Source organism: Poecilia mexicana, unplaced genomic scaffold (assembly GCF_051168715.1).
Source record: "Poecilia mexicana isolate PSO_F unplaced genomic scaffold, ASM5116871v1 scaffold_21, whole genome shotgun sequence".
NCBI lineage: Eukaryota > Metazoa > Chordata > Actinopteri > Cyprinodontiformes > Poeciliidae > Poecilia > Poecilia mexicana.
In genome coordinates this window covers 15,516,270-15,532,397 of record NW_028263390.1, presented here as the reverse complement: position 1 = coordinate 15,532,397, position 16,128 = coordinate 15,516,270, and the positions used below count along the sequence as shown (strand labels likewise).

The window sequence follows — 16,128 nt, the reverse complement described above, 5'->3', positions numbered from 1 at the left end:
ATGTGTATGGATAAAGCCTGCCTGTGCTGCTTACATTTGCACATGAGGGTGAGAGGAAAAAAATTGCTTTCTTTTAGCTTGACCTATCGGATTTTGTTTTATCAAACCGTGCAACATACCTCTAACTTAATTTAAATGTTGTTTAACATCAATCACCATTCATGATTTGGACGATTAAACAAACATTTGATATATCCGCCATCATTCTTAGACATATGCGGATGAGAGCCTGGTGAAAATGTTTTGAAACTTTGTCATTTTTCTCCTTAAAGGACGGGGGAAACAAATTGGATTGTGGTTTGGGTCGGTGCTTATTGTCATACCAACTAGTCCCACCACAATTTATGTTGAACACAACCGCTGAGATGGTAGCTTTGAGAGCTCTGATCATGTGAACAGGAAGTTACACTGATGCATCTGGAAAAATCCTGAAGACATCCTGATGCTTTTTTTTTTTTTTTTGGAGGTGGGGGTGTGTGAGGAGAATCTGCATTTGTGAGCACCTGATAAACAAAGCCAGATTCCCGAGTTGTTTGAATACCAACCTTCTGAGCAGACTTTGCACTCCATCACCCCAGCTAACCCCACCCAACCCCCACTCCTGCACCCTGTAGGCTCCCAGAGGAAATTTGACTTCACCCTACTCCTGTCAATGTAGTTCAAAGGGTTCATTGAGCCCCGTGTCTCTTTCCTTTTTTTTTTTTTTTACGTGAGGGGGGTTGTTTTTTGTCGTTTACTTCATGCATTCCAGCTACCAATTCGTTATAAAAAAAAAAGAAAGAAAAACTTTCTGTAGGAAAGGGTAAACAGGGAGCCAGGCAAGTCATATGCTCTTGAATGTTTATTTTTATTTAATGTATAAAACTGATTGATATGTGAGGCCTAGACCACTCAACATAAAGTTGATTTATTAATTATTTATTCCGGTTATTACGTCATAGCTTACGTGAAATCCACAGTCCGGATTGTGTAGTAAATATATTTTTTTTAAACATCGGGATGAAATCAGGAGTTATGACGTTATAATAAACATCTCCCTTTGATAAAGCTACGGAATTCGTTAAATATTATTTGGACTCAACGAAAAATATTTACACAGAGATCATAGAAAGCACCGACAAAAGAAATTAACTTCAAGATTTTTTTCCCCTCCCCTTTTATTTTGTTTAGTTTATGTTTATCACAAACCGCCTATAATAAAACTACATCTGCGGGTTCATGTGTGTACTTTTAAATATCTGACATTGTAGACTTATATTCGATGCGTTTCCATTAAAATAATTGTAAAAACGCATTTAATGGATCAAACCAGATTTTGCATTTAATGAACTAACGAATGAGTAAGTAAGTTTTTTTTGTTTGTTTGTTGTTGTTGTTTTTTTTTACTAAAAAGACAAAAGTAGATTATTTTGGGATGCAATTAAAGAATTCAATTTCTCTGCCTGGTATAAAAGCGAATATATGTGAATGAAATATCGGTGACGTCACGGGAAGGGGGAAGACGGAAAAGCGGCTGTGCACAGGACGCGCAAAACTCACTTTAAATTTAAAAATGCCCACGACCGCATCAAATGCCTGCTCGAATCCGTCCGACTCAACATTTCATCGCTATTTATTTTTATACCGGCAAGCGAGTGGACGGCATGCTCCCATTAAACTTTTCTCTTTGCAGTTTTTGACGTCATGAGGTCAGATCATCCATTCAACAACCCATTCATGGACTGGCTCGCTCTCCCAAATAAATTCTTCTTTATGTTCTTTTTAAAATTAGCCGATTCAGAGGTGATCAAGTAATGAATAAAAAATATTCACAGTTGCCTTTCAGATCCAATCCCGCGTATTCTCTAAAATAAGAGCACGCAGCTATGTTACGATGAAAAAAAAAAAAAAAAAAAAGGTTAACGCATGTGCGCGCATCTTGAAAAGAGGACATTGTCTTTAAACAGGGGTCATTTCAGGTCAATGAGCTCAGCTTCACTTGTGTTTTTATGCCACCAAAAGCAAATATATAGATAAATAATAACAATAATAATAATAATAATTTAAAAAAAAAAACAGTAAACGCTTACAATTGAGTCAAAGTATTTCTGGAGACTCACCTGTAGGAGAGGCAGTTGAGGAAGTAGACATGCTCCCTTTTTTTTTTTTTTTTTTTTTTTTTCTTCCCCCCACTCTGTGGATGAATGAGATCTGTGATCCGGCCAGACTTTTTCTCGTGCGGATGCTTCAGTTTGAATCACATGTTTAGGCTGGCATTAACCTGCGCGGCACACTGAAGACAAATGGCCGAGTGAAATCAAAGAGATTTTCCATGGATGAATATTTTATAGTGAGTCTGTAACACAAGCTGCGACAGCGCGGCTGGTCGGGCAGATTTGTTGGAAACGTGTCACACTGGACCAGGAGGTAACTGTTGGGAGGCTGCGGCTCAGCTCTAGGAAATCAGCTCCAAGATACCCCATACTCTCATTTCAACTCCAAACTTGTCCCATGAAGGGCTGCTCCATGCATGCTCAGGAGGTAATGCCGCTCCGCGCAAGTTGCTCCTTCAACCACGAACGCCAAAGATGTTTAGCGTTGAAATGGTGCGTGCAGCAATTCAGAAGGAAAATCTCCCCCATTCAAGATTTCCGTTAAGGAAGAAGGAAAAAAAAAAAAATCTCTGTGTGGCATCATCTATACCTTTTAAACCATGTGGAATGTGTGGCCACCCCCAACATGCTCCCATTCTCCCCCACCCCTCGTTTTCCCTTGTTGATAATGATCCATACTTCACATCCCCCACCCAGCTTGTCCACAATCAGCATTCAACCACTCAAAGGGCTGCCTGTTCAAAGCTGAAGCAAACATTTGTCCCAAAATACCCCCCAAACCATATATCCTGTTTGAAAAAAAAAAAAAAAATCTTCCAGATGCATTAGTAAGTTTATTGCGAGTTTTTAATTTCATAACCCCCAAACTTTTTTCCTATAGATCTATCATTTGCCGTTCTCCTTACAATGCAACAGTAAAACCCAGCTGCGTTCAGATCAGTGATTGGGATTTGATCGGGAAAATAAAGTGGGAGGGAAAGTGGCGCTAATAGCCCCACCTGTTGGTTCACTGAAACCTCAGTATCGTTCAAAAATGGCCGATAGATATCTATCTATCTATAGATAGATAGATGGATGGATGGATGGATGGATGGATGGATAGATAGATAGATAGATAGATGGATGGATGGATGGATGGATGGATGGATGGATGGATGGATGGATGGATGGATGGATGGATGGATGGATGGATGGATGGATGGATGGATGGATGGATAGATAGATAGATAGATAGATAGATAGATAGATAGATAGATAGATAGATAGATAGATAGATAGATAGATAGATAGATAGATAGATAGATAGATAGATAGATAGATAGATAGATATTTGTACAGGAAAAATGCACCTTTATGACACTATACTCATTTACCTTGACTATCAATGAGCGTTTTATCCGGCAATTTCTTGGTTATTTCTCTGAATTATTGCCTTTCCTTCAGGGAGAATCAAAAAAAGATGTAACACATAAGTTTCCTAACACATAAGTTAGGAAACAACATTGACTACATTTTAAAAAAATGGTATTATAAACTTATTGTATAGAGAATAAAAACAATGAATCTTCATGGTCTTCATTTTCTGTTTTTGTTTTCATTAGAGCGAAAGGAGAGAACAGAATAGAGTTAATATAAATTGTGGTCTTTAAGTGGGTCTCTCCAGAATCCTTTGTTCTTGTATTTTTTGCTTAATGCTTTTATCCTAGAAAATTTTTAAGCTCTTTTCAAAACATCTGCGACTAAAAACCGCAAGCTCTATTCTTAAGACCTTGCATATATGATTGCCCTGACTTGCTTCATTGTGCTCTTGTATTTACATTTTAATAACTTTCATTTGGCAGAGTCTCCCCCAGAAAAGAAAAAAAAACAACAACAATAAAAACAAACACGTTTTAGTGTCAAGAGGGTTCAAAAATAAACATAAAAACCAACCTTGTTTGTCCTTACATGCTTTTTACATTTACTGAGCATCTGGTTCTAAATACTTTTGTTAGAAACAACTTCTGTTGGATTAAAACACACACACAAACAAAAAAAAAAACAAAATAGTTAAAGCTTAATAGGATATGAAGAAGTAGTTGAAATCTGTAAAGGCGTAAGTCAGCCCTAGTCAGGTGTTTGTGTAATGTATTTTTTTTTTTTGTTAGATCTTAGCCGCTTTTTGCCTCACTGTGAATCCCGTTCTTGCACCTGTTTTCCTGTGACCACTCGAAAAATCATGAAACTCAGACAAGGTGGAGAGGAACAGAAGAAGAGCTGAAATACTTGAGAGAAACATCTTCTTGCATAACTACTGATCGTCTACTCAATGGACTTTGTCTCTGAATAATTCATAGCTCTGAGTTAGATGAGAGAACAAGTAAAAAAAAAAAAAAAAGATTAAATATCACAGGCGATAAAATAGATAGATTTGATCGGATTTTTGGATGAAGTTGAGGCATAAAATCGATAATGAACTGTAGGTTATAATTATCAGACCAAGAGCTGCAAAATATATTGAGTTATTGAAATTGGATTATTCTCTGTTACCGTTTTTTTTATGACTGATGAACGCAAGAACAGAGATCTGAAAAGGGGATTTATGTATGACGAGAGGATGAGGCTCGTTGCATAAAACCGTGAGCGAACAGAGCTTTTCGTTTCTGAAGAACAACCGTTGTCAGGCAAACACAGACACTCAGAGGGAGGAGGGGCACTCACGCTTTTGTACTAAATATATAGATAAAAATGCAACACGATAAACAACTTAATTGGGAGCTCTTACGACTTCTTACTGTTTGACTCCAGCTCCTAACAACAGACACATAGCAAGCAACTGAAAGGATGTTTTTCATTTTTTTCTGTTGCACATCATATCATGTGCAACAAAAATGCCTTACATTATTCTAAAAAGAAAAAATTGAACAAGTGGAATCTAATGATGTTGAAATGACAGTTGTATCTGGACCGGGCTAAGCTGCCTCCAGGGGAGCCTGCAGAGAACTTTTACTAGATTTGGAGACCCAGTCGGAAGATGATGAGGCAGAAAAAAAAAAGTGATACATTTATTGCTAAGGTTAGATTGAAACAATTTAAGACCAGAATGTTTTGACTAGGTTCAGATGACTCAATAACTGAATGATAGTATACTTTAGTTCTTAATATTACAGAAAACAAAAAAAAAAAAAAACAAAAAAAAAAAAACATGTTTGTGGTAGCATTATTTTTACATTACCAAGACCCTAAGATGTGGATTTATGAACTGTTGACATTCTTTGGACAGGAGTGAGTGAACCAAATAGCATTTCCATTAAGTACTCTGGAACTACTAATGGTAAATTAATTAAGCCCATGATGAAGATATGTTGCCATTTTCTGGTTTACGATAACCCTGTGATGGTGGGGGAGGGTTGGTGTGGGGCATCTGTAGCAAAGAAAGAAAGAAAGAAAAAAAAAACGAGATGTATGTGGCTGCTGTCATCTACATGTAGTGGGGGTGGAAAACAGGACCTGGAACAAGTGAAATTTAAAAGTGACAGGTTACAAAACAAGGACACAAATAAATGCAAAATAAGTAAAGAAATAAAAAGATGAAGGAGAAATATGTAACACGTGTAAACCTGTAGCCAATTCTCAAATTCTTATTAGTGATGAAGGAGTAGACTGGGGGCTGGTAGAGACCGTGGGCTTGTCAGCAAATGTATGAGGGCCCCAACAATTTCCCCCGGAGCCCGTTTGGTGGCGCCAGCGCCTTGATAAAAGCAATACAAGGTACTTTAGCCTTCCGCCGAGCAACATAGTACCCTCTGAATGGCTCCAAGCGGCGCATTCATTTTACATCATTCAAATTACGGAGACTCATACGGCAGCTGAATAAATACAACCACTTTACACGCAACGCGCCTCTTACGTCTACGTGAAACTGATTTTTAAAGTTGTAGAAGTAAGAGGTTATACTCTCTGAGGTTTCTCGGGCGCCACCTAGTGACTTCGAATATTTCCCCCTGCGGGAGGACGAATATTAAAATTTTGTTTGCTTGCTTTTACATTTTAATAATCAAAAGGTATTTCTTGCTGTTTGTTTCGAGGGTAAAACACGACTTTTAAGATAGCCTTAGAAGAATACTGCTTTTTTGACAAAGACTCGGTGTGTATAGCTTCTAATTGACTTTGATTGGTTTGTAATAATTTATCTGCTGATGATGAACTAAAAGCAGTTAATAAATAGACTATTCTATAAGCACATATACTATGAGGGAATAAAAAGGTTTCTCCAAACCTTGCCTGATGAATAATTTCATCCAAGAATATATATGAAATTTATTCAAGACCGTGTGTGTTAATTTGTCCCTCTGTTAATGGAGCAGCCTTATATAAAAAAAAAATCAGTGTTTTAACCCTTTAGCTTGTTCAACTGTAATTTTATTTATTACCTTCAACCACGTTGCTGTTATTATACCTACAGATAATTCAGTTTTAACCCAAGACTTCAATGGTCAATGGGAAGTGGAGAGAGATAATTTCCTTCCATTGAGTTGAAATTTGGCCATGTTTAAAGCAGATTGTATGTGTTCCAAATCTGAAAATGTTTCTGCTTTGTAATAAGTTGTACATCCTGTTTGCAGGGCTGTTTTTCAACCAGTGAATCACCAAATCATAATAAAAAAAATAAAATAACAGTAATCATTCTGTAAATATGAAAACTTCCAATTTATCCATAATTTATTGTGAAATGAGCTTCCCTCGTTCAGATCTGTGTGCAAAAACAAATTAGAGGATGTGTCGGTTTCGTAAGAAATCTAAAAATAAGTCTCTTTGTTTTGCCAAGCTTTTTTTTTTTATCCACCTACATGAAAGTAGGACAAGAGTTGTCCCGAACATTAGCCATGTATGATCAGTAATCCATGGAGGACCCCATGTCGGACCACCCTCATTTACTGCTCCTCCTACACGTGTTGGGTTAGTTTAAGGATAACTGGTGCCCCCTGCTGGCGGGATACACGCTCACCGATACAACAGGTTGCTCAACCAGGAAAACATTGTAAATATGAGAAAAAGAGAATTGACGAGATTTGTTTACTAATAATTTTAGATAAATTCTTATATTTTTGCCAGCTCAGATTTAGCCGCCTGTCGTGACACATTCTGTAGAAAATCGCAGACAATGTATTTCAGATAATTGAATTCAGTGAGTCATGTTTTTAAAGAGATCGTGTCGGACAATTGTGGCTCGGCTAGTTTTTTCCAGACATATTAAATAATGCATTACACTAATAAAAAGGGATTTTTATTTTACTGCTGATAAGCATGTACAATTTTTGCACTCCGTTCCTAGTCGGTCAGGCTTCCTGTCATGAATTACTTCTTTAATAACAGGCTAGTTTCTCAAAGATGCAGTTTCTCCTGTTGGCTGCGAACACTTTTTCCTTCCACTTAACTTCCCTTTAACATTTTTGCCGCAGGGTGTCGACGCCATGCGTTTTCTACAGGATAAGTGAATCTGAATCAGTCTTTAAAAAGTTTATTGTAGTTCTGGCATTGTGTTTCGTTCCCTTTAACAGGGTAAACAATCAGCACAAGTCAAGAGGTAGAAAACTTTCATTTGCAAAAAAAAAAAAAAGTTGTTAACTGACCTTTTTACATGCGTGCACACACACACACACACACACACACACACACACACACGCTATCAATGCAAAATGTTATGTTTGCAAATTTCCGCAAAAAAACATCAGTACTTGCAGTACACTCATATACACAACACTACAGAAGAGTGATATCATTCAACACTCAATGGGCTCCATTCTGTGCACAAAGAATAATTAAATAATATGCATCAGCTATGGAGCTCCTGGAGGATGGACAAACAAACCTTAAATAAACATCTGACCTCAAGACTGAAATGGCTGATTTAAAATTCCTGGGCACACAGACAGCAAAGAACCACGAATGTGGCCCACGATGTAGCAAGTATGCGAGCTGCTTCGTGTGTGTGGTTTGTGCTGCCGAAACACTGACAGGTTTAATATTAAGGAAAAATAACGGAGCTCGGGTAAACAGCTTGGATTCATTAAACATCTCGTCTAAGTGTTAAAAAGATCATGTCGATAGTCGGTACAAACAGTCCTCTGAATCTGAGTAAAGGGAAGCAAGCCAAACACTCGGGGCTGATGCTATATGACCCAGGACAGGTTGAGACAGCGGGCGATGAAGGCGTACGTGTCGGCCACTTCCTGGATGACTTTGCTGGTGGGCTTCCCGGCTCCGTGGCCCGACTTTGTGTCCACGAGGATGAACAGGGGATTTGTCTGCTTGGCGCTGCGACCCACGATGTGCTGAAGGGTGGCGATGTATTTGAGCGAGTGGAGGGGCACCACCCGGTCGTCGTGGTCTCCCGTCAGCAGCAGCACCGCTGGGTACTGGACCCCGTTGCCCTCTGGGATGTGGATGTTGTGCAGCGGCGAGTATCTGGAGAAATTACAAAAAATTAGAAAGAACTACATGCAGTGCAGCCAACAGATATTCAGACAGTAAAGAATATCACTGCTGCGCAAAGGTGTAGTCAAAACTATTGAGACCAAACATATCAGTAGGGCTGAAATGGTTTAATCGGATTAATCGGTTATTGAAATAATTGTCAACTGAGTAGGCGATTAATTGTTCGCTGACTTAAAGTCCTGCTAAAATAACATATTTAGAGCAGCAATTAATCCAAAACAGTACAAAAACACTCTGTAAAAAGAAAAAAAAAAACGAAGCACCTTTTGATATCAAAATATAAATCAGAACTATAATGAACAGACTAGTCCTAAACTTTTATTGAGGTGAAGTCAAGCAGAAAGTGGCCGAGCTTTTCACACGTTGATGGTAGAAATACTTATTTTTGCATCCTTTGTTACAAATGATCAGATTAAGGAAGGCTGCGTTACTCCATTCTTTGCATCTTCTACTGTATTTCTAAAGTATTACTAAATAAATAAAAAAAATCCGTGGAACGTGTCAATTTTATCCCCCGATTAATTGTCAGCATAATCAACAGACAAACCCATCACAGAAACAATCATTATTTGTAGTTTAAAATATAACTAGAACTATTTTAATCGCCCAAATGCAGACTCTTAATGTAGTTTCTTAACGTAGTGGATTCAGTGGTATGTTTTTTTTTTTTGTACTTTCTATTGTTATTGTTTAAAAGTTAAATAACAAAATGTGGTAAAGATCAGATCAGTTAGACTTTCAAACCAGAGTGTGTATTTTTATTTTATTTTTTTTACCGAGACAGCTTAAAGGAGTTCAGAAGCAAGAGAGAAACCTGAGTGCAGCGCTTTTAATCTGAAGGGCCTGGTTCAAACAGGACAGACATGTCTCCTTCCTCTGAAAAGGTTAAAAACACAAGAGGACAGATGGACAACACTGCCCAGGAGGTCTTACTTAACGAGCCACTCGAACTGCTCTTTGTCCTCTGCACAGCCAAAGTCTGTGGTCCAGGCGTGGCCGATGGTGAACTTGTGGAACTTCATCATGTCCATGACGCCCACCTGAGCCACGGCACAGCCAAACAGCTCAGGCCGCTGGTTCACACAGGCCGCTGAGGGACAAGGTGTTCTGTTAACGACGCTCTCAGCTGGAAGCATGAACCAAAACTCATCCGGTCTCTAGGATACGTACCAACGAGTAAACCCCCGTTAGAACCTCCATTTATAGTCAGCTTGGACGGCGACGTGTAACCCTCCTTGATGAGATATTCAGCTGCGCACTGGAAGTCTGTGAAGCAGTTCTGCTTGTTCGCAAGCATTCCAGCTGAAGAAGACCAAATGTGTCACCGTGATTTTAAACATCAACCCAAACGCATGTTTTATAAGCTGCCGGGGCCTTGAGCTGCCTACCTTTGTGCCAGGTCTCCCCGTACTCGCCCCCACCTCTGATGTTAGCCACGGCCAGAACGCCTCCTAGATGTCTGACGAAGATGAGTCGGGAGACGCTGTAACTCGGCGTGATGGAGATGTTGAAGCCTCCGTAGCCGTACAAGAAACCTGGATGGGATCCGTCCAGTTTGATGCCTTTCTTGTGAACGATAAACATCGGTATCTGCGTGCCGTCCTTGGAGGGATAGAAGATCTAACGGAAATGGACAACGGCTTAATCACGAAATGGTTTAGCAGAAAAAAAATAAATAAATATTTAAAATATATACAAAATATGAAGTTTATCTTCTTGTTACCTGAGTTGTTTGGTAGTCCGCAGGGTTGAAACCTTTGACGGTGACCTCTCTGAAGACATGAGGCTGCAGTGGTTCCTTAGTTAGGTCACAATGGTAAATGATAGCTGGGGAAAGGAGGGAAACAAAAACATTTAGTGATTTTCAAAATCACTTGGAAAGCAAGTGGGACGGTTATTTCCCTGTGTGGTTTAAAGCATGAAGTAATTTCTTTTAAATAGGTCTGAATTAGCTTTTTGAAACAAGAAAAAAACCAATAGACAAACCAGTTTCTAATTTTAAATGTACATTTTGCTCTTTTTCTTCATGTTTTTGTATCTTAGTACTGAACCATAAAGTAAATGTCTTAAAGACAGGATTAATAAGCGCGTTATTATTATAACAGGTTTTAAGATAAATTGAAATTCCTGTGCTTTATAGCAACACGTTCACCTTAATCACCTCACTAATGTCCACTGTCAACTATTAAACAAACTAAAAAAAAAAAAAACTATTTTTAAGGAGTAACTTTTAAGAGCTTTAATTAATCAAAAACACCAAATATTTTTTTTTTTAATTCAACAGCACAGCTCTTTGTTGTTAATTAAAAAATAATAATAATGGCTGACTCTGATCAGCAAGTTCATCTGGGAACCTGTGCTTCATCTCAATATACACAAACAAGCAGCTCTGTTAATATTTAGCCTACTGGCCTGTAAAAAGCACACGCTGTATTCATTAATAATGCAACATCACAGCGTCTTCTACCTGGTGATAAAAAAGAGGTGAAATAGTAGAAGATCTCCGAATCTCTCTTCCGTCCCGTAAAGCCCACGATCGAGCCGACGTCGAGAGGGAAGGTTCTCAGCTCCTCCCCTGAGCTCAGACGGTACATCTTCAACACATTCTTCACATCGTGGAGGAAACATACAAACAGGTAGCTGGAGTAGGTGCAGGTAGCGAACACTGGAGGGAAGACGCGGGGAAATTAACAGAAGGCGAGGGCTTTAAAATCAGGTTAACATTACGGGAGCTCTGTAAAAGTTTGCACACCGCTTGTGGTTGCATTTGTCACATAATTGGTAAATAAGGTTCACCTGTTTTACGTTTGATCTCAGCTTTAAGAACCAGTAAAACCACAAGAAGTTCAGAGTCAAAAAAAAAAAAAAAAATTCAGTGTATTAAATATGTGGTTGTGATGAGAGAGATGAAGTTTTTCCAAAAGCTCACCAATGACATCTTTGTCATGTTGAGGGATGAGCTCCTTCCAGTTTCCCTGATCCGGAGAGGCGAAGTCGATGTTGATGAGTCTGTAACGCGGGGCGTCCAAGTTGGTCTTAAAACTAAACAAGGTTCCCTCGTTGGTCACGTATTCGTACTCCGCGTCAAAGTTGTCAATCAGCTTTATCCAGGGTAAAAGTCCTAAACACACAAGGTTGTGCAAAATTAAATGAAACAAAACTAATAAAAAAAAGTCTGTATTATAGCAAATTAAAATTGTGCAAAAAAGTTCCAATTTCAGATTTAGTTACCATTTAAATATATAAGAATAACTGTTTGAAAAGGCCGAGTTATAAGCAACTTTTTGAAGGAAAAAAAAAAACATTCTCAGGTAATTTCAAATAGCACAGAATAAAATGCTATGAATGACAAATAGAAAAAGGAATACCTGTAATACCCTGAGGAGTTGTCTGCAGGTCGCAATACCACAGTCTGTTGACAGGATCGCAGCCTTCTCTGATTGACAGCAGCACATAGCGCCCATCATCTGATACCTGAAATTATTCTCCCGTCACTAGCCGCTACCTCAAACATCAATTTGCACATGTAGTCTATTTATTTCATTTATTTGTTTTTTTTATTTTTTCAAAGAACCATGAGGCCCACCTCAGCGCCGCACATCCATTTAGGGTGGTCAGGAAACTCGGCACACAGCACGTCCTCTGACTGTGGAGTCCCCAGAATGTGATAGTAAAGCTTCTGATGAAGATTCGTGGAGGTCTCGGTACCTGCGAGGTGCAACACAATAAGTTCAATAAAGCAACCAAAATAAAAAAAAAACAACCTTGGTTATTAAAAACAACAATGGGGCAAAATTTCCTTACCATAGTCTCAGTTAAAGTCTAATTTCTGAACCATCTGTAACGGATATTTATATTCACACCAGATATAGAAATCTTATATCTTACCGTCACTTTTGCCCTCCTGATCCGGGTACGAATTGTAAAAAAGCCCCTTCCCATCATGAGTCCAGGACATGCAGCTAAACTTGACTCGCTCCAGGCGGTCCTCCAGAGGCTCGGCGCCCTCAACCCGCAAGAAGTGGATCTCCACCCAGTCCGACCCGCTAGCGCTGGTGCCGTAGGCCAGGTACTCTCCGTCCTCAGAAAATGCGTAACCTCGATAATGTCAGAGTAGAACACAGAGAACTTAAACATCTGCTTTTATTTTTATCAGAAAAATGAGCCGTTGCTATTGAAGGACGCAGGATTATTAACTTGTCTGAAAAAATCGTAAGGTATAATTGATGGAATACCTCGAAGAGCAACAGTTCCGTCATCGGAAAACGTGTTTGGGTCTAAGAACACTGTGGGGTCAGCATCTAAACTCTCCTGGACATACATCACGCTCTGGTTCTGGAGGCCTGTGTTGTAAAAGTGAAAATACCTAAAAAAAAAAAAAAAAAACATGGACAGAAAAGATAAAATTGGGAACTGTCACCTCAGAGTGAATATCGAAACAGTCTGCTGAATGCCTCACCTGCTTCCCCTCTTAAACGGACAACTGTACTTTGGATAGTCGTACAGCTCTGTCATGCGCTCCTTGAAGAGATCCCGCACTTCACACTGTTCTAAAAACGGCAACGTCAGCTGGTTCTGAGCGTTGACAAAGGCCTGGTGGGAGAGAAAAGGTTTCACACACTCATGATTTATTGAGATGCCACTTATTTACTTTAGCAGATAAAAAAACATATAGAAGAGCCAGACCTTTCTAATTAAATCAGAGAGCCACACATTTTATTTTACTTTTGTGAACTATGGATGCTTCAATCTCTAAGCAGGTAAGACAAATTTACCGAAATGTGTCAACTTCACTGATGACCAGATCCCACTTAAACAACATTCTTTATAATTGTATAATGTCTTTTTATGAAGAGGTAATCGCAGCAAGGTAACTGACTTGTGCATGCTAGCACAACAAAATGCGTTCTGCATGAAAATCGAAATGAATGAGTATGGCACAAAGTTGGCTGTTTGTTCTGATAAATATTGATTCACTTCTAACATGTAGGCTGAAGCTTTTCTTCATAGTGTGAGATTACACTTAAGATACATTTTTGGAAGATTAAGGAACAATAAACAGAATGATCAGAATGTCGTTTTTGAATGCCAACACTGTAATGTGTGAAAGTATCTACTATTCTTTCCTCATAGCACTTCCTGTGTCTGTGACAGACTCGTGGCACGAGGACCAATGAGGATTTACCTGCGTCTTCTCACTGTCTGGATCCTCCAGCCAGCTGTACGGATCTGGCACTTTGCAACCATGATAGTCATCCACCTAAATAATAATAATAGCAAAAACTCACTTAATAGGCAATATAAATGCCAGGCCGGCACATCATGGTGATAATTAACCCAAAATATTATCTTGTTTACTTTAGGAATCACATATTTAAATTATCAGCTCTGACAGCCTGGTTTCTATCACCTGGCTAAGCTAACTAGCATGCTAACAAAGCAAACGCTCATTGAAATGAATGAACCCCACAGAGATTTAGCAAGCCAGGCTAATCAGTTAGCGAGTCCCCTTTACTCACAACAGCCTCGTCGCGGTAAGCCTGGGGATACTGAAAAGCCATTTTGGAGGTCAGTTTTCGAGAATGACGCAGTGACTGTAACAGAGGCTTTGAAATGACTTTGACGAGCCTGTAAATCATCAACTTGAACCGAAGAAGCTTTTGTCAGAGATGCTCCCCGTTCACACACAGTCAACGAGCTCCTTGGTTGGTTGCTGTGCTGTCATATGAAATTTGAGATCGCCCTCTAGCGACGGAAAGCAGTAACACAACTTCAGAAATAACTAGGTTGACCCTCTTTTTAAGAAATGTACAGCTGATGTAAAATTGAATCTTCTATTTTACTCGTTTTTTTTCTTCAGTTACGCATTACATTACTGTAATCTCACTTTTTCGGTGCACAAAGATCAGATTTCAAGTCCTGTCATCTGCAGAAATACTCAGATGACTGTAATTGTGTGTGAAGAAGCAGTGTTCAGGGAAATGATAGAATACTTTTCATAATCGTGCACTTTTATATCGTAACTAACATAAAAAAGACAACAAACAGTGATGGATGACATAAGTTATTAACTAACAATAATTGTAAGAAGAATTACTGAACCAGATAGTGACTCAGTTAATCATGGAAATTACTTCTCAGCAGACAAGTTCAAGCATCTTGCTGCCTAATTAATGGTCAGGGATGGTAGGATGAAGCAGAACATGGTTAAATGGATTGGAATTTTAATAAACATTGTAGATCTTTTCAAGAAAAGGTTCCCCATAGCATGATGCTGCCACAAATGTGTTTCAGAAAGGATGTGTGTTCAAGATACATAGACAGATAGGCAGAAAGGCATATAGACATCATGTCATGGGTAATGAGCCATAACGCATCCTCACTGTTGGCCATGAGAAACTGATCATGACTAAAACAATGAGATCTTGGATACCAGCAGCTGAAATGAGCGTCCTCATCCTCACTAAGAACAATGTACTATAATTCGGTTCAAAATTAGTATTGTATATTTTGGACCAAAGATGATCAAAATCTATGTCCTACCATCATTTGAAAAAAAATTACACTGAACACCACAAGGGGGCACCCATTCCCTTCCGCCTGTATATGCAAAGAAGCAGCAGAAAACACATTTCTTGTTAGAAATTTTACTTTAGCACTTGTGCCGCTCCCTGATGCAATGGCACCCTTGGCAGAAAGCCACGTTGCCTTCTTTAAAAGCCACAAAGAACGGAGAATTTTCGACATTTTTTTTTTTTTTCCCAGTAATCCTCTCTCTCCCTCCAGTCATCTATCTGTGCTTGGAACTGCAGTGGAATTTTTAAAGCCACTTTGTGGAGGAAAGTACAAAGTTATTCAAACTTCTTAAATAACACCTCGAACAGAGTTATGACACAGCAGGGTTTTCTCAGTAAGATCGCTCTCTTTTTTTTTTTTAGCTATTACTTTTTCTAGCTATTACATTTCTGTGCTCCACATTGGCCTAATATATTTTGCTTCTATTGAGACAACTTGCCCTAACATCAGGTAGCCATTGAAAGAATGACTCTGTAGGAAGTTAAAAATGTCTCAGGGTAGATGAAAACAGGGATATTGAAAGGTCAGCTAAGAATCTCCATCACTGCTCTTATCTGTCTGACAGTGCAGGAGAGAGGTCAGCCCCTCACTCCTCTTTCTTTCCCCTCATCATCCTCTCTCCTCTCTTCCTTCCTCCACTTACTGCTTAATCAATCAGGGCTGATTTGGCCGTCATTGTCTCTTGCAGCTACACTTACACAATAGCGCCTACGGAGGTGTCATACATAACTTCTAGAAGATGAAGGGATTCTCAAAACCAAACGTTCAATTAACTTAAATTGAACTTAATAACTTTAATGGGATGCTTTGTCACACCAAAAGTCTTGTTCCTTGTTCTCATGCCACATTTTCACCGTTTGTCGTTCAGGAGAAATGCAGATAGGATCTTTCATTGCACATACACAGCAGTGTTTCCGCTTCAAAAAGGCAAACACATTGTTTGAATGCTCTGATCAGACAGTCAGATGTCTTCTAAGGAATT

The 16,128-nt window shown here is 39.0% G+C and overlaps 1 protein-coding gene across 1 annotated transcript; it reads right to left on the bottom strand.

Moving 5' to 3' along the window:
* Window positions 1-7,577: 7,577 nt before the first annotated feature.
* Window positions 7,578-14,292, bottom strand: prep (prolyl endopeptidase). The gene is made up of 14 exons (XM_014991836.2): window positions 14,090-14,292; window positions 13,756-13,830; window positions 13,030-13,163; window positions 12,806-12,936; window positions 12,459-12,668; window positions 12,157-12,278; window positions 11,939-12,044; window positions 11,500-11,691; window positions 11,038-11,235; window positions 10,294-10,397; window positions 9,959-10,190; window positions 9,741-9,872; window positions 9,504-9,660; window positions 7,578-8,540 (listed from the first exon to the last, which is right to left on the bottom strand). Exons 1-14 carry the CDS (start codon window positions 14,207-14,209, stop codon window positions 8,246-8,248), a joined length of 2,208 nt encoding a protein of 735 aa, XP_014847322.2. The 5' UTR covers window positions 14,210-14,292; the 3' UTR covers window positions 7,578-8,245.
* Between the last annotated feature and the right edge of the window lie 1,836 nt (window positions 14,293-16,128).